Consider the following 25,188-nt stretch of genomic DNA (forward strand, 5'->3'; position numbering starts at 1 on the left):
AATCTACGTCATATTAGTCAAGTTAGGGACCATGTTTCAAAATAATTCAAAAATTACCAGATGTTATTATGACACGAGCGCGTTATGCATTACGCAAAGATAATCCATGTATCTAAACGTGAATTCGAATTGCGCATGTAAATTGACGTCAATTTCGATTATCTGTAACTGACAGCTACCGACATGTCCATGCAGTGGACATGGTCACATGCTTCCAAATATTCCAAGCGTATTATATTCGTAAAGTAGCTATGACTAAAGTACCAAAAGGTATTTCATTTTGTAATCGTATCGTTATTATATGATATCGAAATTGATACATTTAAAACATAGTAATTAAATATAGATACATCAGCAGGTTGGTGTGTGTTTTTTGAATATTCAAGTAAACAAAAAAAGACAAGCGACACAAGGGTACCAAACTTTTCGATCGCTAAAATAAGATGTGACATTTGGAAGAAGTATCGTTTTGGGAATAGGTTTAAAAATTACAGCGGAGCGAATAGATCAGATATTTTATTAAAGATATAAACATTTATTACGTACATTTAGGAGCGTTTAGGAGCTACTCGGTACAGATCAATGTGTACATATAATTTTAGTATATAGTGTATTACGTATAACGTAGTGTAAACGTAAACTTATACATATAATGACTACGTAATAAAATATTATAAATATTTATGTTAAAATTCACAATGAGTTTTCACATCAATTTGCACTAATATTAATCATAGAAACACATACTAGCTAATGGATCGAAATCAGTTGCATTTATAAGACATTTGTAGTTTTCAATAAATTTCTAAGGAAAACTTTTTACGTATGATATTTTTAGGTGAAATCCGTTCAGCGAATCTTAAGTTATTTATATTATAAAGTAAAATATAATTATCATGAATGATACTTTTCCATTGAGTAAAGCTAATTGATTTTATTATATGATCAGAACAATTATTAACTGATAGTCCATTTTTATTATATACATATTGATTAAATTTGTTTGATTACGCTAAAAATTTAAACGAAAATGCATATATTAAAAGTAAATACAATTTAAATCACTCTTACCGAAACATTATAAGATATTGAATTTATTCGTTAGTTATTAACCAAATGAAATTTTGTAAAATTACGATATGCTAAATTTTTACTGTACAATTAGCGTTTTGTTTCCCAATTTCACTTAATTAGTATACCTATATCTTATTATTTTAACAAATATAATAATATCTAGTGATAAAAATATAATAAAGCTTTGGCAACATTTATATAGGTATATGTAATAAGTCATTTACTATCTAGCGAGGGTTAAATATTAACTCTTACTTAGGTAGTTAAAAGTTTGTAAAAGGTAGGCGAATAATTTTTCTTTAAGAACTTGGGAATGGTACAAAATTCGTAAAAATAAAACTTTCAATTATGATTTTCGGCTTAAATAAAATATATCAGACTTAAGTATTTACATAATAAATTATACACGAATATACATTTTTTTTTCTATATTTACATATTTATTTCGACTTTGATTTTATAGAAAACAAGAGTACGTGTATTAGGCATTTCGTGTATGCGTATTTAAATTGCCAAAAATTGTTGCGAGCGTATCAATATAGGCCAAAGAAGTTTAACTCCTTTCACTTTTATTTATACAAGCAACAATAATATCTGTCAGTTTTATATTTAACATTATTATTCAAATCGATTGATATTTTGCTACAACAGTTACGGCGTAGCTGCTACACAGATAAGCTACTACACAAGCGCTACAGCTAACGTTCTGGCCACGGGACATTCGACTCGTGCGAAATATATCGCAGCGCGGCAAGCGAAGCGTCTAGAGTCCGAAACATATGTATATAAATATACAACGGGTAGCGACGACTGCAGCTATCCATTAACACATTTCATCACACACGATTTGTCCCGTGGTACGTTAGCATTAAATTTGTTCAAGACAAGTAGGTATAGCAATTTTATTTATCATGTCTTCTCTCCCCCTGCTGTAAAAAAGGATATTATAGAATCTTACATCATAAAAGTTCCGGTTTTACGAGGATTCAAGTAAACGCTACTATTTTTTCAATAATAATAATTAATTTATATTTTATTAACTTACATCATATAATTTCCATTATATCTATTTTTGAGAATGAACATTGTACCCGGAAATGATAAACATTGTGACTAGGGTAAACACCATTAATGGCGCAACAACATAATGCGAATCTCTTGGTTTTTTCTTAGACTGGGTCCTAACGTAATCATAACCAGAATAGAATATTACCAGTTAATTCATTCTATTTTCACGCCACGGACCTACAGAGTGTCCGTTTACATAAATTACCTTTATTAATAATTTTTACATCAAAAGTGCTTGTTGACCTTGACTCCTAAATCCAGGAAACGTAGTCGGCCGCCACTACCAAATCGCCTGTGGCAAAAGTCACGCGCAATCTACAAATAGATGCAAGTTGTGTTGTTATATATTAGTTCAATCATATAGCTATGGATAAATATAAATGACTAGTTGATTTAAGAATATACGGAAGTGCTTATAAATAATGAACTTTGATTTAACATATGTACTATGAAAGCTTTAGTCAGTTAGACATTTTTAACTTTATGGCCTGTTTTTCTCCACATTTTTTCTAAACTTACTAACTATCATTTTCGATGTTTTTATTCAACATCGAAAATGATGAAACTTTGATGATTGCCCGCCCGGGCTATATTCGTTTTTGCTGAAAGTTCTTTCTCACTTTTTTTCTTTAGCTCGGGTCTTTAAGGTCAAAGCGTGATATTAGATGATGACAACCTTCTTCAAGAACGGGTCTAGCAAATACAAAAAAGACTTTTCACTTTCCGAATTTTTTCCGACTAGTAGTTTACCAGATTAGCGCGCTAAAAAGACTTACTATTTGATTATTAACTGGTTGATAGATATAGAATAGTCAATATCGCGAGTCAAAGTAAACAAGCACTGAGATTATTTGACACAATAAGAAATATTTTTTACAGTGCTAATTTTTATCAAGCTCCTCTAGAGGACCATTGGGTGAGATGGGGAATTTTCCTTTTTTTTAATGTGAGATCATTGCAGTTTGAGGTAGAAAAATCAGTGGCGTTGTCGTTAAAGGGAAAGTTAGTGGCAATGCCTTTGTTATATGTTTGTGCGTCCGGTGTGCTTACTCGATAGCCATCATTCACAAAGTTTTCAATCATGCCACTTGGACAGGTGTTATTGCATTTGGGGTTTTCGAATGCTTGCATGAGGTCTTGGGAGTGGCATTTGGAGTTTCCGGACGTTGCCGTCGCTAGTGAGCTAGATGAAGAGTGCGGAGTTGTTAGTGTTGTGGTGATGGGTGGCGGGGTGGAGAAGGCGGGAGAGGCGGGAGGAGCGTCCTCCTCGGGCAGAGTACGCAGGCGCGAGAGCCTCCCCCGCCCCCCTCCTCACACCGGCGACTGCTCGCCGCTTGCGCTCCCGCTCGTTATGTAATCCTGCACATTGGACCGTTTTTATACATCATCATCATCTGGAGTCTTCGTATGTGCTGGCCACGAGACAAATCACATGCTCGCGGTAGCTGTGTCGCCACTGGTCGCTGTAAACTTAGTGTACTTTCATGCTTTTTTTCGCTCGTCCCGTGGCCAGCACGTTATGTCTCACGCCTGAGAGAGAGGGATCCACGCCACTCGAACTTTGCGGACTTTGATAATTATTATCATTTATTAATAAACGTTAAAATATCAAATTAATAACAGCTTTAAAAAAATTGTAAAATTGATTTGTTTTTATCTATCGATTTAATGCCTTCATTGAAAACACTACCTTAAGTATTTTCATTAAAGACAACGCCGTTGTAAGAGCTACACAACGTATATCCGTCGTAGGGAAGTTATGAAATCAGTTATTTGATTAACTTCCTGGTGAAACTTTATCCCGGAATGAGGCATATTACGTACTATTCTCTTTTCTCTTATTACTGAATAAAATCTATTGAAAAGACAACTGGCTAATAAAACAAAAGTTATCTTTAATCCACCCTGTTTCCGTTTTTCTATTCATCTATTTTTTTAGTTAACAAAAGAACAAAAGTTATACATAATTCAACGGTTCAATAATATCACAATGTCTTGAAATGTTATATTATTGCTACCGCATTCGTAGCCCTGAAGTTCTTTATTATTTTGATCCCAATTTTCTTTAAGAAACAATCAAAATTAATAGTCATTTCACTAGATTTGTATTCCAAGGGAGTAGGGACGGACTGCTAAAACCAATAACGGAACTCTTATCCAAGTCGTGTAATAGTTTGAAGTGCAAACTTACAGCATGAAGATGTCTGCCATCGTGATGAGGGGCAAGTGACATCCGTGGAACTAGCAGCGTCGTGGTTGTCGTCTCTGAAGCTGCTGATTCCCGCTTCGAAGGGTGGCTGTACAACCTACCATATAAACGTGGTTAAAAATAGATTATAGTAGAGCTTTTTGTGACCGAGCTCGTCCTTAGAAGTTCCACCGCCATGCTTATTTATCAACTGCCGTTGCCGGTGTCATTGCAGTTACATGAGGCATAATACCTAAGACTCCGGTTGATCGATATATGGCGGCATTTTGTAGGATGCGTTCTTTGCATGCCCTGCGAAGTGTTGCTTTGTTTATAGTTTGTATTTTAATTTTGCTACTATTTCCATCATACGGCATGGAATAAATAAAATAAATAAATAAATATACTACGACAGTACACACATCACCATCTAGCCCCAAAGTAAGCGTAGCTTGTGTTATGGGTACTGAGATAGCTGATGAATATTTTTTTTTTTATGAATATAATACACATAAATACTTATAATACACAGATAAACACCCAGACACTGAAAAACATTCATGTTCATCACACAAACATTTTCCAGTTGTGGGAATCGAACCCACGACCTTGGACTCAGAAAGCAGGGTCGCTGCCCACTGCGCCACTCGGCCGTCAATAAAAAGGAATAGGATTATTAATGCGCAATAAAAACTTTGAAACTTTTATATGTATAGGTACACAAACTCCGGTTTCGGGGACTTGATATTTTAGGTTCACAGTCCTCTTTCTGCAGGTGCAACATTATTAATTATTACGACATCCCGTAATTGATGTTTTCAAAATGTTTGAGCTCAGATGGACTATTATTATATATAGATTTACTATTTATTTAGTTAGTATTAAAATAAGAATAACATTAGAACCACAAACGAATCGAAAATGTTGCGATAAACCGAAATAAAAGAATTCAATAACATTTATGTTAGGATTTCTGAGCGAAACATAAAATAACTCTTGATTTCTTCGCACCGTTTGAAGTCTAGTCAAGTGGTTTCGATAATTCCTTCCGTTCGTCTATAAATTGTGGCTATAAAATTCTGTGATTGCTAAAGTTTTATCTTCTAAGAACTTATAGACCAGAACAGTTTATAATATTTGTTTATTTTCGATTAATGATTGGTCTCCAAAACGCTCCATAGAGATATTGTTAAACCATAAAAGTATAGTTCACCACAATAATTTTAATCTCAATATTGTAGTTAGTTATAAGTTATTATTAACTTATGGCTACTAAACTGTTTTATAATTGTTATACTTTAACACGCAGGATGGTTAGGTATCTCACGACAGGCTTGCGACTGGAGTAAATCTTGCAATCTTTGCTGTCAAACTACATTTTTGTATGGTTTTTGTAGACAAAAGTGATTTCCATACATTTGTTTCAGTCTCCAGCCGCTTCGCTGGTAAGTATTATAAATGTTATCATCATCATATCAACCCCTTGACGGTCCTGCAGGGTACGGGTATCCTCCAACAATGATTGGGGTTAAGGCTAAAGTCCAGTACGGATTAGTGGACCATTATAAATGTAGTTGGGAACAATTACAAAAACTTCTTCGGTGTAGTATTTGCTATTATATTTTACTCGTATGCCAGCAGCATTTAGTATGAAGTGAAGTGAGGACCAATAATAATTCTTAATGTTTTTTATTTGTATGGCTTTAGTATAGCAATTTTTGAATACATTGGGGTTTAAATGAGCGATATCAAAAAAGTGTTGGTATATTTGGTAGATTTAGTTAAATCTTAAGCTTAAATATTTACGATGCAATAATTATGAAATAGCAAAATTATTTACAATATAAAAGAAAACATGCTTACCTGAAACAAATATCTTGCATGCATATTCCCATGGAGCAAAGGAAGTGAGAAGCATAGGCAGAAAAAAGTCAGACATAAAGCAGATAATACAATTTAATTCATTGTAAAGTAATATAAAACAAAGTAAAAAGAAATAAGTAAAAGTTTTCGTCCAAATCCACATTATTTAATGTCCACAAAATTTTCTTCGTAAATGCAATAAAGCCTGTTTTCGTAAGCACCGGTGAAGTTTTCCGGAACGATGTCCATGAATCTTCATACAGTGAGCCTAATGGGAAAAAATGGGTGATCAAATATGGATTTGGAATTGGGGCCATATAAATCTCCGGAACTGTTAGTTTCAAATAAAGAATTCAACAATTTAAAAGCGACGTGCGTAAGTAACTTGTAAAGTGTGAGAACGTAAGCATACACGAGTAGGAAATAAATTGCATTAATTCAATATCATCATCATTATCAACCCCTTAGGTACAAGCCCACTACAGGGCATGAGTCTCGTCTCGAAATAAGGAGGGTTTAGGCCGTAGACAGTATTCCACCACGCTGGGCAAGTGCGGATGGGTGGACTTCAACTTCACACACCTTTGAGTCTCGAGAACGTTATGGAGAACTCTCAGGCATGTTTCTTTCTTTACGATGTTTCCTTCAACGTTAAAGAAAGTAATATTTTAAATTCGTTAAATTAAATATGCGCCTAACTCCCAAAGTTAGAATTGCGTGCTGGAGATTGAACTCGGCCACCCCGAAAGAGAGGCAGAAACTCTTACCACTAGGCTTTTACCGCTTACAATGCATACATAATTAGACAGATAATTTATTTATTACAACTGAGAATTTACAGCACTCATTATTTTTCTCTCGTGTGATTTACGATTTTATAATACATCATAATAAAACGTTTAATTTTTTGCTTGCTTACTTATCTTTGTAAGGGAGAAGCATAAATAACTAAAATACTAATGAACTTTTGCACGAAACTTCATCAGTATGGAGTTTTCTTGGTATTAAACTTAGTTTCTTTGGTTCTTTCATGAACTCTATGCAAATAAACACGTTGATAAGTTGATGCTTGAAATAAGTACAAAAAGTAAACTTACTATAGACGAACAAGATGTATTAACATTCTTATAGATTCCTGTATTTTCAAATCTTGATAGAGTCCCGTGAAATTTATATAAAGCCATGTATTATTTAAACGAGATAAAAAAGCCACAAATCTTCTAAAAGATTGCATTTGAAATGTGTGCCTTGTGCAAAAAAATCTGAATATCTGAATATCTTTGCGTATTCAGATTGGAAACTAGTTTTTTCTACATTCTGTAGTTTAACTAGACGCCCTTTTAAGTTCAGTCGCTCCTCATTTACGGTTTCACATTTCACGTTACATTTAAAGCCTAACGTTTGCCATGGATACAAAAAAAACGTCCTCACATTAAAAACTAGAACCCATAGGCTGCTAAAATGCCGGTCTAACTATAACTATTACAAATCTCTGAGGCGCGCGATTAGCAATTTTTAATCTCCGGGCTGGTAATGAAAATCTTGACGGAAACCCCTAATAGTTTTTTGGTCTAACTTGAGAATCGTGACGCTAAAAATAGAGCAGTTTGAATTCCGAAAACTGTGCTCGCATAAGTATGTTTGGTCTGCGAAAAAATTGCGGTTTACATGCAAACGTAACAGTTGTGTTAGCAAAATAATCTTTGGTGCGCGTATGGATATGCTTATTATATGGTATTAATCGCTAAAGCTGCGTGGCAGTTTTACTGGCTAAAACTCTCTTATAGAAGGGAGGGTTTTAGTTACCGAGACCTATGCCTAGCAGAGTGAAATTATTTTATTAGGCTAAGAGTGATGATGATGATCTTCATATTGAATTATAATTTAAAAAAAATACGGGCGGTAGTTTATTATCTATGAGACAATTAAAGGGGTATGCTCATGCAGTTTTTAATTTCGGTCAGTTCTGACCTTGAAGCGTGTGCTAATAACATAAAGCATGCGCAACATAAATGTCTATGTGTTCAGATGTATAGTCTTGATACCTGATAAACTCTGAGCGCGGATTGGAAGGAAATTTGGTTATTAAAACAGTCATCGTGTCAGTTAAGAAATATATGATGAATCTACCTAACTGTCTTGAAACAAAACATAATTTGCAATCGCGTGATCAAGCTATTTATTTACTTTACTTGATGTATATGATAGAAACAATAGCATGTAGTTAGATTTTCGAAGGTATGCTCAAAAATGGAAAGATAATTTTCATTGCTTCTTAGCACAAATAATATTTCTCGATTATTTTACGAAATTGCGTGTTTTATAAAACCCAACTATAGTGTCAGAGTATTATGCCTCGTATTATAAAGTCGAATTTCTGATCACTTATTTTGTTTCGTGGAGTGACAAGTATGAGGTTTCTGCCTACGTTTACTTATTCGATCGCGTAAAACTGAACTACGATTAATATGGTATCGAAAGAGCGCCATCTAGTGCGGAAATGCTGTTTCCTAGGATTGTAACTAGGTGACGCTCTTTCGATACAATATAATAGTTGTTAATATTCAAACGATAGAATAAGCAAACGTAGGTATGAGTTCTCACACAAGGCACTCTGATCGTAGACGTTTGGATGAAATCGATCTTTAGACAAGGAGCACTTGGTCTATCAATCTCTGTCATTATAGTGTTTCTACACACACACATTTAGGTATAATTAAATTTAAGCACACTTGTGGGGTGTGAGATTTGCACTAAGGGCTGTATACTTTTGTTATTTGTACGAGTGCAGAGTTAGATTGTTAGTGCGACACTGGTGAAATGGCAAAGATTGCAATGACATTACTCTATTGCCAATAAAATTGGTATAAATAAAGTGTTTATGTAAAGATAAGAAAAAGTAGCGTGGCCTGACTTTAAGACTAGGGAAGGCACAATGCCAACAGATGATAAAAAATAAAAACTCTTTAAACACTGTTTATTGAGTAAAACTTTACGACAGTGTTTTTTTATGTATAGTGCACGCCACTGATAAGAAATAATAAAATATTAAAAGTTATCAGTATCAATATTACGATACATATTATTAATTTGTGGTCACATGCAATTCGTCTAACAAAACATTCTAATAGATCGTGCAAATGGCTCTTACCGGATACTCTCAGTCCTAGACCTCGGAGACCAGTCCTTGGAGTACGATGCGCCTCTCCGCCTCCCACCACCGATGGTGCGGCCAGTTTTCCACCTCTCCACGTGGTATCTTATCGCGTGACGAACTTCCGTGTTCATGAAGCAATAGAATAACGCGACTGTGAAGCCCTATAGAAATGTATACAATTTTTTTAAGTAGTAGTAGCTTTAGTCGCAGATCTCGTCTTGCAGTAAATTCTTATTTTTTTCGCCAAGCTGCATTTTTCAATGCTGCACTCCGGGCTGACGAGCGTGCCAGTGTAATTACAGGCACTTTAGATTTAAAACCTACGTCTCATGTTGACATAAGGTGGCACGTTGCAGGACGAGGTCCTCGCATGCTTATTGTTGTTTGTTTATAGGTTTTTTACTTAACATTAGGTGGACCCAGTACCATCTACTTGGTCCTTCGACTATCACAATAAGTCACGACAAGCAGAGATACTTGACATTTCAAAAGTGCTTATTAGAGTAAGCCTACTCAAAGTCAATGAATTTTGAATATTAGCACCGAAGTCAAGAGCTAATTTGTCATCGAATAAACAAAAGATCCAAATGGGCATCAAAAAGTTATAATATCCGAGATTATAATAATCCAAGCGGTTAGTTTAAGTGTTGTCTGTGTTAAATGATAATATTTTATTCAATAGGACCGTGCAAAAGTCAAAACGCAAATATTTCATTCACTTTAATCCAAACAAAAACAGACTGTGTACAAAGTAGGCTCGCGGTATCTTAAGAAGGTTTTAAGTAGCTAAAAGGTAGATTAGACGCTTAAGTTTTGCTAAAGTAAATTTGTTTTTGCTAAGCTTTCTTTCTGTTAAGAAAAACAATTAATTTTTTGCACAGAAACATTTTATCGTGAGGTTTGTATTGCTTAGGTACCTACTTGATTATACTTTCTGACGTTTAGGTATTTGACTATACTTTATCTAAGTGATAAAGCTATACATTCAAAGCATGGTTTTTAATTATAAAAGCATTACATTTTTGTGTATATAGTTGTAATGAATATGCTTAATCGTACCTGCGTGGACAGCATCAAAGCGCGTATGTAGTCGAAGGCATGGGCAAACCAGGAGTCATCGCTCGGTCCACACAGCACCAGTAGGTTAGTGATGCCAAGCAGAGGAATGAGGACTAGCAGCGCTTTAGTTGCTTTCCTGTACTGTTCCGTTTCCAGCGTGTTCGCCGATCTAAGTTTCGTTATAAGAACCTAGTAAAAGAAACGTGAAAATGTAGTAGTTTCTTAAATATAGTTCAACGGGTACATACCACGATAATATTTTGGATTTGTCGATATTTCGACCCAGTTGCATGGATCGTGGTCACGACGGGACTGCGCAGGTACGAGATGTCAAGTTGGATGTCACGGGCAGAAAGTGACTACCCGCTTTCGTGTTCCTTTTGTCGGTATTTCACGAACTGTTCGACACACTACACTAACAACGCCACTTTTAAATTGAGAAGCTGTAGGATGCATTCTTGGTTTGCATTAATTCTACCACTGGATTCCACACACTTGCTAATTTAAAAAAATTTGGCTTTATAGTTGGGATAATCATAAAACAGTTTCTATCATCTACATCATCATCGTATGAACCACTGCAGTAGGGCTAGCACCTCCCCTGACAAAGAATATAATTAACGAGTCCATCTGCTAAAGCACGGGAGTATGGAATAGAAAAAATTTACCCCCGTTTATTATTGCACATATATTATTTGGATATTATTTCCACTTGTGCGCCAGTGCTCTGAGAGTTGATAAAGCTTTGGGAGAAGATATATTTTTTCATTTCCCCGGGGAGACAATTACGCATGCTAGCCGTGCATGGGTCTCCTCCTACAATGAGAAGGGCTAGGTCATAGTCCACCACGCCGACCTAATGCAGATAGGTCGACTCCAATGTAGATAGGTCGACTCCAATGTAGATTGGGGGACTCCAGTGCAGATTGGTTGACTCCAGTGCGGATTTGTAGACTTTCGCCACATCCTCCCGATCTCGTAGAGGCCTGGGGCTTAACTCCTGATGAGCTGCCCCACTTTCCGCCAACGGTAACAATGATGATTTAATTGGATGAAACTACTTCGCGGTAAAGTCACAGACCTCATATTCTTCTACGGTACTTTAACGGTCTTCGGACTATGGAAGTATGGAATAGGAAAAATTTACCCCCGTTTATTATTGCACATATATTATTTGGATATTATTTCCACTTGTGCGCCAGTGCTCTGAGAGTTGATAAAGCTTTGGGAGAAGATATATTTTTTCATTTCCCCGGGGAGACAATTACGCATGCTAGCCGTGCATGGGTCTCCTCCTACAATGAGAAGGGCTAGGTCATAGTCCACCACGCCGACCTAATGCAGATAGGTCGACTCCAATGTAGATAGGTCGACTCCAATGTAGATTGGGGGACTCCAGTGCAGATTGGTTGACTCCAGTGCGGATTTGTAGACTTTCGCCACATCCTCCCGATCTCGTAGAGGCCTGGGGCTTAACTCCTGATGAGCTGCCCCACTTTCCGCCAACGGTAACAATGATGATTTAATTGGATGAAACTACTTCGCGGTAAAGTCACAGACCTCATATTCTTCTACGGTACTTTAACGGTCTTCGGACCAGTTTCACCATATTTTGATTAGACGTGTCTGACAGCTTATTCACATATTTTGTCTTTGTTACTTGGCATAAGGAAAGAAAGTGACAAAACATACGATAAGGCTATCCGACGCTTTTTATAGTCAAGTGGTGGTTCTAAGTTGTTTCGTGATAATTTAAAACTAGCATAAGACAAAGCTTTTCTTAATAAACAAAAAATGCTACCACTGGCTTTCAATCAGACCATTGTGCAAGGATGCAGAGAGAAATGTGTATGAAGCTCATTGAATCTTGTTCCGCCAGAGCTGAGCTATAAAAATGAAACGACCCTATCGTTTGTTTTTAAACGCGACATTCGCAATATTCTCGTATATTTTGTTGCAAAAAAAAATAAGGCAAATTCCAAATAGCAATAAAGACAGAGTCTAGTCTCAGAGTTGTAGTCTACATTGTGTGCAAGCGAATCGGTAAGTAATTTCTGCAGTTTTATAAAATGTGAGCTTTTGTTGGGATTATAAAACTCCTACTTTAGCTAACGTCTTAGTAACATGGCTTTAAGGTGCAATTGCGTATTTGCCAAGTTTTTGCTTAGAACCCTCTCCAGTAGCAAATCTGTTGATGACGAAGTTGTCAGATAGACGCATTATTTCTATGAAGATGTTGGCTCTACGTATATTGCATAACTTGTGTGCTGCCGTTGCTGCGTGAAGCAAGAACTAACCAATCAATCCACTTTCACATTTATAATCTGAGCTTTGCAGAACCTACTCTAATATATATTTAAAAGCACCTTCAGGTAATGCAGATATCACCGATAAAATGATTATCATCAGCTGACGTATTCCATAACGTTTCCAACAGTTGCTAAGAGGTGGTATGAAGACGACGAGTTGGTAACTTGTTCGAAAAGTTAGTGCGCAGGGCAGCTACGTGCATCGACAGATGGTCGATGTATCCTTTCGGGCTGACAGCCCTCAGTTTATGTTAACTACATTTTGCATTGTACCACTGAATCCTACCTGTAGTTTCAGTCTCTAACCAACCAAGTGTTGTTGAACCATATCCAGATTGTTGTCTCATTTCATAACAGTTTTTTATTAACACGTATTATTTTAAAAATAATTTAAATTTAAATAATTATGAAATTATTTTAATTTTTCTTTTTCCATTTAAATTTCAAAAAAAAAAGAACAAACACTTGAAGAATGAAGCAGGATACAAAAAGCGTTCTATCGCTAAGTAGCGATCTTTACCGGGCCACTTTAGGATTAGGAAAACTAAAAAGGAAAACGCATACGTAACGTATGTATGTAGGCTTCATAGATAGATCTAACTCTGTGTTACTTAAATATGCATATTGCATCGTGTTACTTACCCACATGATCCTAATCAAGAAGAATAGATTAAGGGCAAGTCCAACAAGCGCGGGTGCTTTGTGAATCCAATCTACTTGATGCTCGTGAATCCATTGGCACATCTTACCTGCGCCTGTTATCGCCATCTAAAATAAATAATAAGACTTAATTACGTGGTCTAATCAGCCTATCAACGTTAACTGCTCTCTCATTGGAATGAGAGTTCTAGAGCATATACCCACCACGCTGCTTTAGTACTGGTTGGTGGAATATTATAACAATAATATCGAGGACCGAGCAGCGGCTTACGGCTTGCGAAGGCGTGCTTTCTGAGGGACGGGGCAGTCATTTATAATTTTCTAAGTCACTACTGGATTTATATTACCGCCGGTTAACATATTATAACGAAGCAGGTTAACTTAACATATTATGCCAAAGATATACCTACCTGAATAATTATGCTTAAAATTAAACACGGCTAATCTTAAAATCATTGCCTTTTATAAGTGAACCGGCTTACTAGCTCGTTACAAACGTTTTTATTTAAACACCGTTTTTTTGCATAACTCCTGAAGCTACACGCTGCACTTAAGCGACGCAATTAAAGTTTTCGCTTAACTCAAGAAAAGTTTAGTTAAGATGTGAAAAAACATCTTTTCACCCGATCTAAAACTTTGTTTAAATCAACTTGAAATCCAATTAAAAATACTTTTTCCCATCCCATTTTAAATTCTTTAAAAATTAGTATTTTAAATTCTTTCATACGCAAGTCTTTAAAAATAATTGCACTTATCCGTATTAAACCAATTTAAAGTTTTCTTTGAAGCGAGCTAAGGATAAAGAACTAATTTAATTTAAACCGATTCTTTTTATCAAGCACACATTTTAATAAACTCGAATATCACGTAAAAAGAATGTGATTTAGTTGCCAGTCGCTTATTTTTCCATTAATTGAATCAATAAAGCTTTTGTATTTCATCGGAGAAATGAGCACAGGGTAATGATCCGATATGCGCACGGTGGAGCATGTAAAAGGGAAAAATGCAGCGTATAAAGAAAACGCTATTATTAACTTTTAATTTTAAAACCAATACCAATGAACTAATAAAATTATGGTTTTTGATCAGAAACTATTAGCGCGCTCTGCCAGTAAGATCGAACGATCCATAATGTACAATTATAATTTATACGTCATTTAGTATTTTTTAACCAACTTAAAAAAAGGAGGTTCTCAAGTCGGCTGTTTGTTTATTATTTACTTAGATTTTTTTTCGTATATTTGTTATGCGTCACTCCGCTAATTCAAAACCAATTTACATGATTAGTTTTTTGATTGGCACGTCCTACATTAAAGGTGGTCCCACTTTCATTTGGTGAAGATCTATTGGAGGGAACCTGGAAAAATTGGGAGGAATCTTCAAATATTATAGGCCTTATACCTATAGCAATTTGAGTATTTTTTTTATGTAACTAATACATTTTCTTTTGAAAAGCACTATTTCGTCACGTGATGATGAAGAACACGGATGGGCACATCAATACAATAATAAGTATGAATAGGTTGCGCTTCGATTATAGTATGGTAGGTAAGCACTTTATGCTCGTCACAATAAAGGAGCTCATGGTGAAGTGCCGGAAGTACTCCTTAACCAATTACGCCCCGCTTCGGGAAAAGCAATATTTTCTACAAAATTTTTGAGTCGTGAACTAAAACGTGACGAAAATGCAGAAAAAGATGGCCGTGTTAAAACGATGGAAGTAGGAACTAAGACAAAGATGATTTAATAAAAGATTTCCTTCGTGCCAAGTCAACCATTAAAAATTCATAACTTGTGTAAATAAGAATCGTCAAAAGTTATACTGAAAAAATATTTTTGTTCAATCTAAATAATTCTGGACTCAACGAATAATTGAAAGGGCGTTTCGTAATGGTCGGCAGCTTGAGAAAAGGCCCATAAAAATTTAGTTCAGTTTAACTTTCACATAAAACTTTTAGTCTCACTTCGGAGGGCTTTTATGTTTTTTTAAATAACTTGATTTTGTATTACGAACTGAAACTTTGAAACTGAACCTTTTAGTAGATATTTTTAGAGCGGAATTTTATGCTAACTTTTTGGTGCTGATACTTTATAAGTCAAATCAGTTAAAGATAACTGGAAGCCTTATGGGGAAATGTAAAATATTTGTAAGAGTTTTAAATATGTTCTAAAAGTGCGTTCTATGGACCTCGTTCTTAGGGACCTTAACTTTATATCCGTCATTTACCTTTAGGAGCTCACTGAGAACTTTATTACGTACACCTTGTTTTTTTGCTTGAACTGTCGCTGTGGAATATATGGAATGAAATTATTTAGTTTAATTGTTATTTACTTCCTGTTTGCTTTAGACGTTTTTTTATTTATTTAGAGGTTAACGACTATTTTGTTTTTAATTCAATTATTATTTTATTCGTTTGTAATCAATAAATCAAACAATAAGTTAAAGCGTTGGACTCGGAACCTCAGGTCGGAATGCGCCGTTATGGCACCGCATTGGAACGTAACACATCATGTATGATATATGCGTCCAATTTTCTGGCATGAACAGAATAATTAGGCCATTAACAAAGAATTCGTCATTAAACGCAATGAAATCGTATATGTACGTAAAATCGTATCAATTGGTAAAACGATGAACAATTTATTAACAAATTTTATATATTCTGGTAAAAAAAGAGCAATTTTATGAGCTTAGTCATGTTTATACATTAGCAATCTTACCCCATCTGGACCAGTCGTTGGCATTTCTGAGACGAAGCACCGGCAAATAACCCATATTGTGATGAAAATAGCTGGGGCACCTAAAAAAGAAAATACATATTTAGACAAGTAGTCTTGTGTTCTCTAACTCTAACTTATTAAGATTACGAGTATCACGATATTATAAGTTCAAAAAATCCAAATATAACTATTTGGATAGTGACACTTTTATAACTTTTGTCGTTGTGCAGTGTGGTGGTAGCTCTAAATGTCTAAAAACGCACATAACTCCGAAAAGTCAGTGATGTGTGCCGGGTATCGAACTCGGTCTCCACGAAAGGAAAGCTGAAGCTATCACTGCTTATAATTATTATGAATTGCATATATTTAATTAATATTAGCTTTATATATTAACAAAATAGCAGACCTACTTCTTTAACAAATTGTTTTGATGGCCTGAGAATTGAAATTTTATAACGCGCCTGCACCGGATATACTTAACTTGTTTGCGTAGTTTGTTTTTGTAACCTTATAATTTAACCATATTTATTTGCATGCGGTGTTTTCCTATAAGTATTACATTTTGTCTTCGTATTATGAAAGACAATAACAACTTCTTGTTCTTATTGTTTTTTTTTTCAAATGTAAAGCTGACGGTGAACTAAATACTTGAATAAAAAAAAACCTTAACTGCCTACGCAGTCAGATAAAACTGACAAATTACTGACATTGAAATAGCAAGGCTTGTTTATTTTCCGTTCTTTCAAACCCTCAAAATAACTAGGCTATTACCTCTGTGAAGATAATATGCACATGGTGTTAGATACGTTAATCATTTACACAACAACTATTAACAGAAAAGATAGATAGATAGATAAATTCTTTATTGCACACAATGAAAAGACAAAATAAGGCACACATATCCTTTTACATTATTCACCTTAAAGCCATTAACTCTAATATTATATGCTTTATAATTAACACATTCCCGCGATATTTTTTGACCTACCAATGCATAAACAATGTGCTAAAAAACTTTTTTTACCATAATGAGGTTGCTATATATTTTCACAATTGATAAATTTCTCAATGACAAGGTAGCCCGGAAGCATCCGGCTCTAATTTCATCTATTAAAATTCAATTTGAAAAGTGAAAATTCCTGCAGTTTTCGGCAGATGTGTTATAAACAAAGTTTTATTATCATTTAGTTACTACGAGAGCTCATTCAAATTCTTCATTTTAATGTAAGAATCTGGTACTTGTGAGATTTGATACCACTAAGCTTTTACGACTATGAAATATTTAATTTTAATTTTAGCAGTTTGAATTTTCAGAGTGAGAGAGTACCGACCTTATAAGAGACCTATTTATTATTCTGTAACACTTCATCCTCGAGATAATTTATGCAGTCTTTTAATATACACTGTTGTCCGCGGCTTCGACCGCGTTTCTAAACGTTTTTGCAAATCCCTCTGGATCCATCAGTTTACCTGGGGGTTTTTGTAGTTCCCCAGTAGCCCATAAAATGTATGTATCTTTAATAACGAAAAATAATGAATTTTGTAACTTAACTTTTTTAAATGTTAGTTTAGCTTTCGTTAGGTAAAAAGTGGTAGATCAGTCCAGTTACGGAGTCTATGGGGTACAAAAAATAAACAAATAAATAAAAACTTCTTTCTCTTTATAATATTTGCCTAGATATACCTACATACACAGTTACACATGTATTATTTGTTGTCACCCTAGCCTAGCACACCCCAGAATAAAGTCTTTTTTCATAAATTTGTCTTTCACTTTTCTACAGACATGGAATACTCTTTTCTTTAATTTTAGCGAAATTGCTCTGCTATGTATACACATAAAACTATTAAAGTACTTCAAATTTAAAATGTTTTAATATAATTGTATGCAAAAAAAATCAAATAAATAACTAAATAAGGAGTCGATGTAAAAAATAACATTTCAGACTTACCCCATCCGATGGTGGTGTAAACTTTGAGTTTTATATTCTCTGCGGTGAAAGTTTCTACGACTAGCATGTACAGATATAGACCTGGAAAGGAATCTATGTTTAATGTATTATATTATTTGTATAAAAAAGGAGACTGTCCGGTTATTATTACTTACTTGTAGGAATAATCGTTAATTAAAGCCTCGTTAAAAACTCGCATTGGAGCAGCTTGTTGGAACATTAAAAGGCCCCAGAGCCTTTTGTTTGATATATTAACAGTTACTTATTCTACCAACGATATTTAGTATACTGAGCATAAGAATATTTAAAATACTATTCTTTATTTGAAATAGACTTTTACTTTATAGGCTCTTACAAAATTTGAGTCTGAGACTTTTTTTTTTACAGAGCATGTTGCTCTCTTTATTAATAGTACGTTGTTATAAGATTTCGCTAAGGAGTTTTTTTTACCTTGAGCTTAATTAATAATGCCTAAGTAAACCTTATAATACTCAAAAAGAACAAGGCTGAAACACTATGTAAAAATTGGTGCAGCTGCTACTCAAAGTCTGTCGGCTTTCTTTCATTAATCTCTTTTTTAATGACGGATTTTAACTACTATTGAAATCGAATCCCGTAATGTCACGCTCTTAAACTTAGAAGATATCATATTCAGAACTGACATAACTGTCAGTTTATAGGTCTTTTGTACGGAGTTCCACAATACACGGTCCTGGGCCGCTTGCCTCCAGCGGCTCCCTGATGTCATCTGTCCACCTCGCTGGGGGCCGACCTACGCTGCGTTTACCGGTGCGGGGACGCCATTCCAGCACCTTAAGACCCCAACGTCCATCGGTTCTCCGAGCTATGTGCCCTGCCCATTGCCACTTTAGCTTCGCGACTCGTTGAGCTATGTCGGTAACTCTAGTTCTTCTACGGATCTCCTCATTTCTCTCATCTCTCATTTGATCACGTAGAGATACTCCTAGCATAGCTCTCTCCATCGCCCGCTGACTGACTCTGAGCCTTCTTATGTGGCCCATAGTTAGCGACCATGTCTCAGTTCTCATTAGTTCTCATTAGCCTGGGCAAACATGAGGAGTATGGTACTGTTTGTTTTTATGGTGGTAAGCTCTTTTATTATAGTAATAACTTAAAGTGGAAAATCATTGCCTATAAACTGAGCAACGCTTCGCAGAGCATATTAGACACACGTCCCAGAAAGTGCCCTGTGGCGATCAACCTTAGGTGTAGGCGTTAATCCTCATGTTTGTGTAATTACACCAGCAACCACGCCCTTCAAACCGAAACAGCAATGGTGCTTTGCGGCAGAAATAAACATGACAGTAGTAATTCCCATGAAGAGCTCTTGCCCCGAAAAGCCTAACTTCCACTCTATCTTTTACCAGTCGGTAATCGGTAATATTTGGTATGATTTATCGGAAAATACGTGTGTGTTATGTATTGGAGCCATGTACGATATTTTTTTCGCGTACGAGGCATTGACAGATCGACTTCTGGTAAATTGTTAATCCCGTAATCCATCAACGTTAGTTAGTTAGCTAAAGCTATTTCATTTCGGAGGGTGCCACCTATTTCATTTTTCTCATTATCTGTTAAATCTTTGTTAAGTTGGATATTTGGTATAATTGTATGATTTTAAAGACAATAAACACGAGAGACTACGAACTTCATAATTATATAAGGCTTTTTAAAATAATTGGTGTTACTCTTGACGCAAAATATCTGTGTATCTACTTGTCAGCGAGTCTGTGATGTTACTGACGGACCGATTTTTCATTTCATTAATTTTTTTTAAGAATCGTTTTTTGCGTGGGCTAACACGATAGAATGTAAGTTTGCATCGGACATATTTATAACTGCGACTACTTCAAAAGCCGCGGGAGAAAACCGGTATAATATATATTTCTACAAATAACTACTCCTGGTAAGGAGTTATCTCTTTAATTTTTAGCTTGTTGGGAGGCCTCGGCCGTGGCTGGAAGTTACGGTACGATGTCGGGAAGAAACCTATTAGGGATATATATGGGTTATAGATAACTGCCATACTCCCTAACAGGTTATCCCGCTACCTTATTCTGTATCATCATTTACCACCAAGCGAGATTGCAGTTAAGGGTTATAAAAAAAAACATTTCACGAGTATGGGAATAATATGAGATCATGTGTAATATTAGCATTCATATATAAGATTAAACGTTTTTAAATGCATGTTTGCTAAAAATATTGAGATAATAAATAGGCAATGCAATGCTTAATTATTTAATTTTTTTGTCCCGTTATTTTTGTTGGTAAATATTTCATTCATTTATGTTACATTCAATGAATAAATTAACCAGTAAAAATATAATGTTTTCAAATAAGCTTATAAAATACACTTCAAAGCCTTTCAGTTTATAACATTGTATTGTGATAATATTGGTAACTATATTCGTAAACTTAAAGCTGCTTTATTTTAAGTTATAAAGGTTGCAAAAGCGCTCTGCCCCGCTCTGCCCCTATACTACCACGCTTTAGATATTGTTATTTAAATTTTGTGGACGTTTTAATTCAGAATAATAATCCTTATTTCAAGGACTTGATGTAAAAAAAACTAATAACACTACTTTAAGCGATGTTTTGTAAGCTGCCTGGTCTGACAAAAAGCTCATAGCAAACTTAGCCAGTTATACTTTTTGTTAACAACGTAGTATCCCATACCGTACCGTCCACCAATCAGCACATACTACGGCCTTAACCCCTTTTTATTGTGGGAGGAGACCAGTGCTCTGTAGTGGGCCGGTAATGGGTTGATATTATGATGATGATGACCTTCAAAGGATTTTATTATAAGCTTGCTTTTAATGTAAACTTTGTACTTATATGTTTTGTTAATTACTCAAACGGACGGAGTATATCTACGTAGGAATGACTAATCTCACTATAAATCCTGACCCTCCTGCATTCCGTGGAAACCTACTGGGAATTAATAAAACAGGGTTCGCACATAAAATATATATAAAATATGATTCACAGCGTATCGCGCGGTCTCCCAAATTTCAGCATGAAAATGAATTTGATGAATTTCGGCAAAGCTGTAGAAAGTCTTTTTGAGGGTTTAAATTTTTGATGTAGCTCGAAATGTTAGCCGTCCAACCCTTGTTAACGGTTATACAAGTGAAACAGAAGCTTCAAAGTTAACAGTTCCTGGGGGAACTAAATGAATTTACATAACTATTGTTACATTAATAATTATTCCACACAATGCGATTTAGCAACATTCTACATTTGTTAGACGAACAAAGAAGTGCCCTTTATGGGCTTATTTAATTAAATTCTGTTTTGATTGGTTTAATATTTGATAAATGTAATTAATTTTAATTGAGTCTACTGCTTCATATAAATTTCAGTTAATTTACAGCCATGTCTGTAAATAATCTTGATATTTATTTTAATTTATTTATATAGAATACTTTATTGAACAAACTTTGAAACAATGCAAGAAACAGAAGAAATAGAAAAAAAAATTAAAAAAGATAAAAAAAGAAATAGACGTATATAAATACAGTTTTGTGCAAATGCGTTCTTATTGCAAAAGCAAACCCTAACAGACAACCCTTTATATGAAAACAAGATATTGATAAGTTTTTTTTAAATATATGTTTAAAAAAGATTGTAAATAATTATGTAGGTATAACTATTTAAGAAATGTAGAAAGGTATAAATATACATTTAGAAACGTTCAAATCCAACGCTGTATAAATTTTAAATATAACACATGTACTAATTAAATGTATATTTTAATTTAAAGAAAACATTAATAAAAGTCGGCCTATTTCGTGCTATCTTACTAAGACAATATTCGCACGTCCGTATATCATGTGAAAGAGAAAACACAACATCGGCTTATTCCGTAAATCTATTCTTAAATGGCGCGGATTGATATTAAATACATATAATTAGTACATGTGTAATATTTAAATTCATACATAGTTATATTTGAACGTTTTTCAATGTATATTTATATTGGTAGTGCCGTGTCGTGACGTCAGATCAGAATACAGTCGACACCATACATAACACGGGTGTAGTACGAGGCAGCTAAGCGAATAAAGCCGAGAACGGTCAGTTGCTTTTTCTGTGTCTGTACTACTACTACATCTACTGCGATCACCGACCTGTCTGCTCAGCGTGAGGTATATCGGAAAACCCTCCCGTTAGAAGGAGCCCTAAGTCCAGTAGTAGACTGTTATAGGACTTTGGTGATAAGTTAACACTGATAATATATTTCTAATTTTTGAATTCTTAAGATTAAAAGATCATGTCAAGATTTTTCGGAGTGCGAAACTGTAAATTGTATATAAAAAAAATATTTTTTACTTCGCAATGACTAGAAAAATAAATAGTGACTTTTTATATGTAGTAAACGTTATTGTTTTTTCCAATAAATTATTATTTACTATAATAATTTTACTCACCTTCCACCAACATCCAAAAGAAATTCGTAAGATAGAAATAGTGCATGCATATGACGAGAATCATGCATGATGTTTGGTCTTGGTTGGCTTCTTCTGACCAATTCTGAAATAAATAATAACATTGATTGTATTCCTTAAACGATAAAGTTTGCAGGATAAGTAGAATGTTTCAATTTCAACAGAGCCTTTAATATTATCCAATACTTGATATTCTCGAATCCGATTTAACCTTAGTTATCGCAAAACACCCCGTTTATTGTGAGGGCTATACGCTGTTCGCAAGACCAAATCTAGACATCCCAGGAAACCGCACAAAATATGGCGTAAGTTTTCAGCGATATCTACTGGGAAATCAAATTGAAATGCCATCGAAAATAGAAATCTGTATCCAATTTCCAGTTTCAGTCATTAAAAAAACTAATTCTTCGTAGGCCAGAGTAAGAAAATGTTTTTATGTGATTTATAATAATTATATTAATTGCTATAATATTGTACGCAAGATCGTTATAGCTGTGAAGCCGTGCACAAGTAACGATGGCTTTAACTTTTAAACCCCTGGTAACTTTACCATCGTGCTCCAGGATAAAAAGTATCCTATGTCCATTACCAGGTTGCAACCTATATTTTTGTACAATTTCATCAAGATCAGTGCAGCACCAAGTCGAGCATAGGCAAAAAGTTAACACACTTTTGCATTAAGATAAGCCTCTTTGATTTTATTTGTTTTTTTGTATTTATTAATAACACTCTGTTTTTTATCTATTAAAAAGGTGTAAGAATACTTATTATCTCAGCACAATTAGGTAATGAATCCAAGTCCTCACCCAAAACACAAAGCAACACTCGGTCGACCGTGAGTACGATCGAAATAGTGTACCTACTCATTCAGTAAAACACCTTTTTATCAAGAGGGAAAATCTATTGATGATACTCGATCGCCTTACAGAGATCTCTGATTACATGAAAATTAAGGCACTAAAATAGTAAGCGATAAATATTACGTTACAATGATTATAGATAGGACTGAATTTACTAACTACGAACTATGTAATCGAACTCCCTGGCGCAGTTGTATGTGCTGTGATCTTACAAGTTGGAGCTCCTGGGTTCGATCCCCTGCAGGGGTAATTTCGGAATTTATAATTTCTGAATTTTCGCTGATCTGGTCTGTTTGATGTCCCAATCGCCAAGGCGTTTTGGGCCAATATTGCGTAGGAACCGATTAGGGTTATAATCGCCTACCTGTTAAAGGCAGTTAGCATTAGTTGAGATTGCAGTCAATATCTAAGTTGTAGTGGAAATAAAAAAAAGAGAATCACTTACTTGTAATGCTAAATTTAACATCCAACTGCAAGCTGACAAAATGTACGTCGTCATTAAATTAGTGTGTATAGTATTCCGAAGACATCTTAGGTCTCTGAAACAAAAATACCAAAGTTTTAACGAAGTAGCGTGTTACCGCGGTTTCAATCGTGGGATGCATATTGGCCACGCGGATACCTTACTTGTAGACATAAACTCTCCTCCCGTGTGAATCTTATTTTTATCTCCTAAACTAGGTAAAATGTAAAATAACACGATGTAAAGGGCAAAGTTTCAAAATTTTCTTGAAAATTAATTACAAATAACTTTTTAATTATATATACATTAAATAAACTTTGGCTTATCTTACTTGTGGATAAAATTGATTTCTAACAGTGGAAGAATAGTTAAAATAGTTAAAAATTAGTTGAGTACTTTCAAAGTTTATTGATTATAAACAAAGAAACAAATAGATCCCGTCTTAGTTTAAGCTAATTTTATATTGATGAATATTACTTGTTATGTTGTGTTTATTTTCATATTATACTGTATTTGTATGGTATTTCGTGGCCTGATTTAAAGCGGTGATAGCCGTTAGGACTTCGGCTCCATTTTCGGGGGCCGAGTTAGGATACTAGCATGAATTCCAGGAAAATATCGTGAGAAAACCTGCACGCCCGATAGTTCTCCATAAAGTTCTCAAAGGCGCGTGAAGCCAAACAATCCGCATTGGCCAGCGTGGTGGACTACGGCCTAAACCCTTCTTGTGTGGGAGGAGACCCGTGCACTGTAGCGGACCGGTAATGGGTTGAAATGATAATCATGATGATGATGTAACTATAGTATTTTGGGTGTTTTATATGGTCCTTTGGGTTGCCTGAAATAAAAGAACTATAGAAACAAAAAAAATTGTGAAGAAAAGCCTTGTCCACTTACATTATTTGACTGTATTTTTCATTTCACAACTACCTTCGAGTACTAATTCACTTTAGGATATTTTAATAAAAAAAATGTTTGGGGATGAAAAATATCCTGTTCTGAGACCAATTTCGTGGCAAGATAACTATCTAGTTAATAAATACCTATATACTATAATTTTGAAAGACTGGCGCCTTGTGGTGACAGCAGATAAGAACACAGTAGTCACAACCCCTTCTCTTCCCTCGGATCAGTGGCGTGCACTAGGCTTCTTACCAGGGTATGCATACAGCAAAAAAATTGCATAAAACAGCAAAAACTTCCTTACAAGAGTTATATATAAATTTTAGGGTAGGCAGGGTTTTTGTGCATGTATGAAGTGCACGCCACTGCCTCGGATGTGGTACGAGGCGACTAAGGGAATTTAACAGTGAGTGGACAGCAGCGTTCTCTGTGCTAC

At 35.0% G+C, this 25,188-nt stretch overlaps 1 protein-coding gene across 1 annotated transcript in view; it reads right to left on the reverse strand.

Annotated features, from left to right (window-relative positions):
• Positions 1-1,076: 1,076 nt before the first annotated feature.
• LOC120633058 (diuretic hormone receptor) overlaps positions 1,077-25,188 on the reverse strand; it is a gene marked incomplete at its 5' end in the record, with an annotated part of 33,014 nt that continues 8,902 nt past the window's right edge. The window contains 9 exons of the mRNA XM_039903143.1: positions 1,077-3,501; positions 4,334-4,448; positions 9,345-9,511; positions 10,410-10,598; positions 13,361-13,486; positions 16,100-16,179; positions 18,052-18,132; positions 22,509-22,611; positions 23,832-23,925. Coding sequence (XP_039759077.1) covers positions 3,454-3,501; positions 4,334-4,448; positions 9,345-9,511; positions 10,410-10,598; positions 13,361-13,486; positions 16,100-16,179; positions 18,052-18,132; positions 22,509-22,611; positions 23,832-23,925 — 1,003 coding nt within the window. The remainder of the gene's footprint in view (positions 3,502-4,333; positions 4,449-9,344; positions 9,512-10,409; positions 10,599-13,360; positions 13,487-16,099; positions 16,180-18,051; positions 18,133-22,508; positions 22,612-23,831; positions 23,926-25,188) is intronic.

Source organism: Pararge aegeria, chromosome 21 (assembly GCF_905163445.1).
Source record: "Pararge aegeria chromosome 21, ilParAegt1.1, whole genome shotgun sequence".
In the NCBI taxonomy this organism is placed as follows: Eukaryota; Metazoa; Arthropoda; class Insecta; order Lepidoptera; family Nymphalidae; genus Pararge; species Pararge aegeria.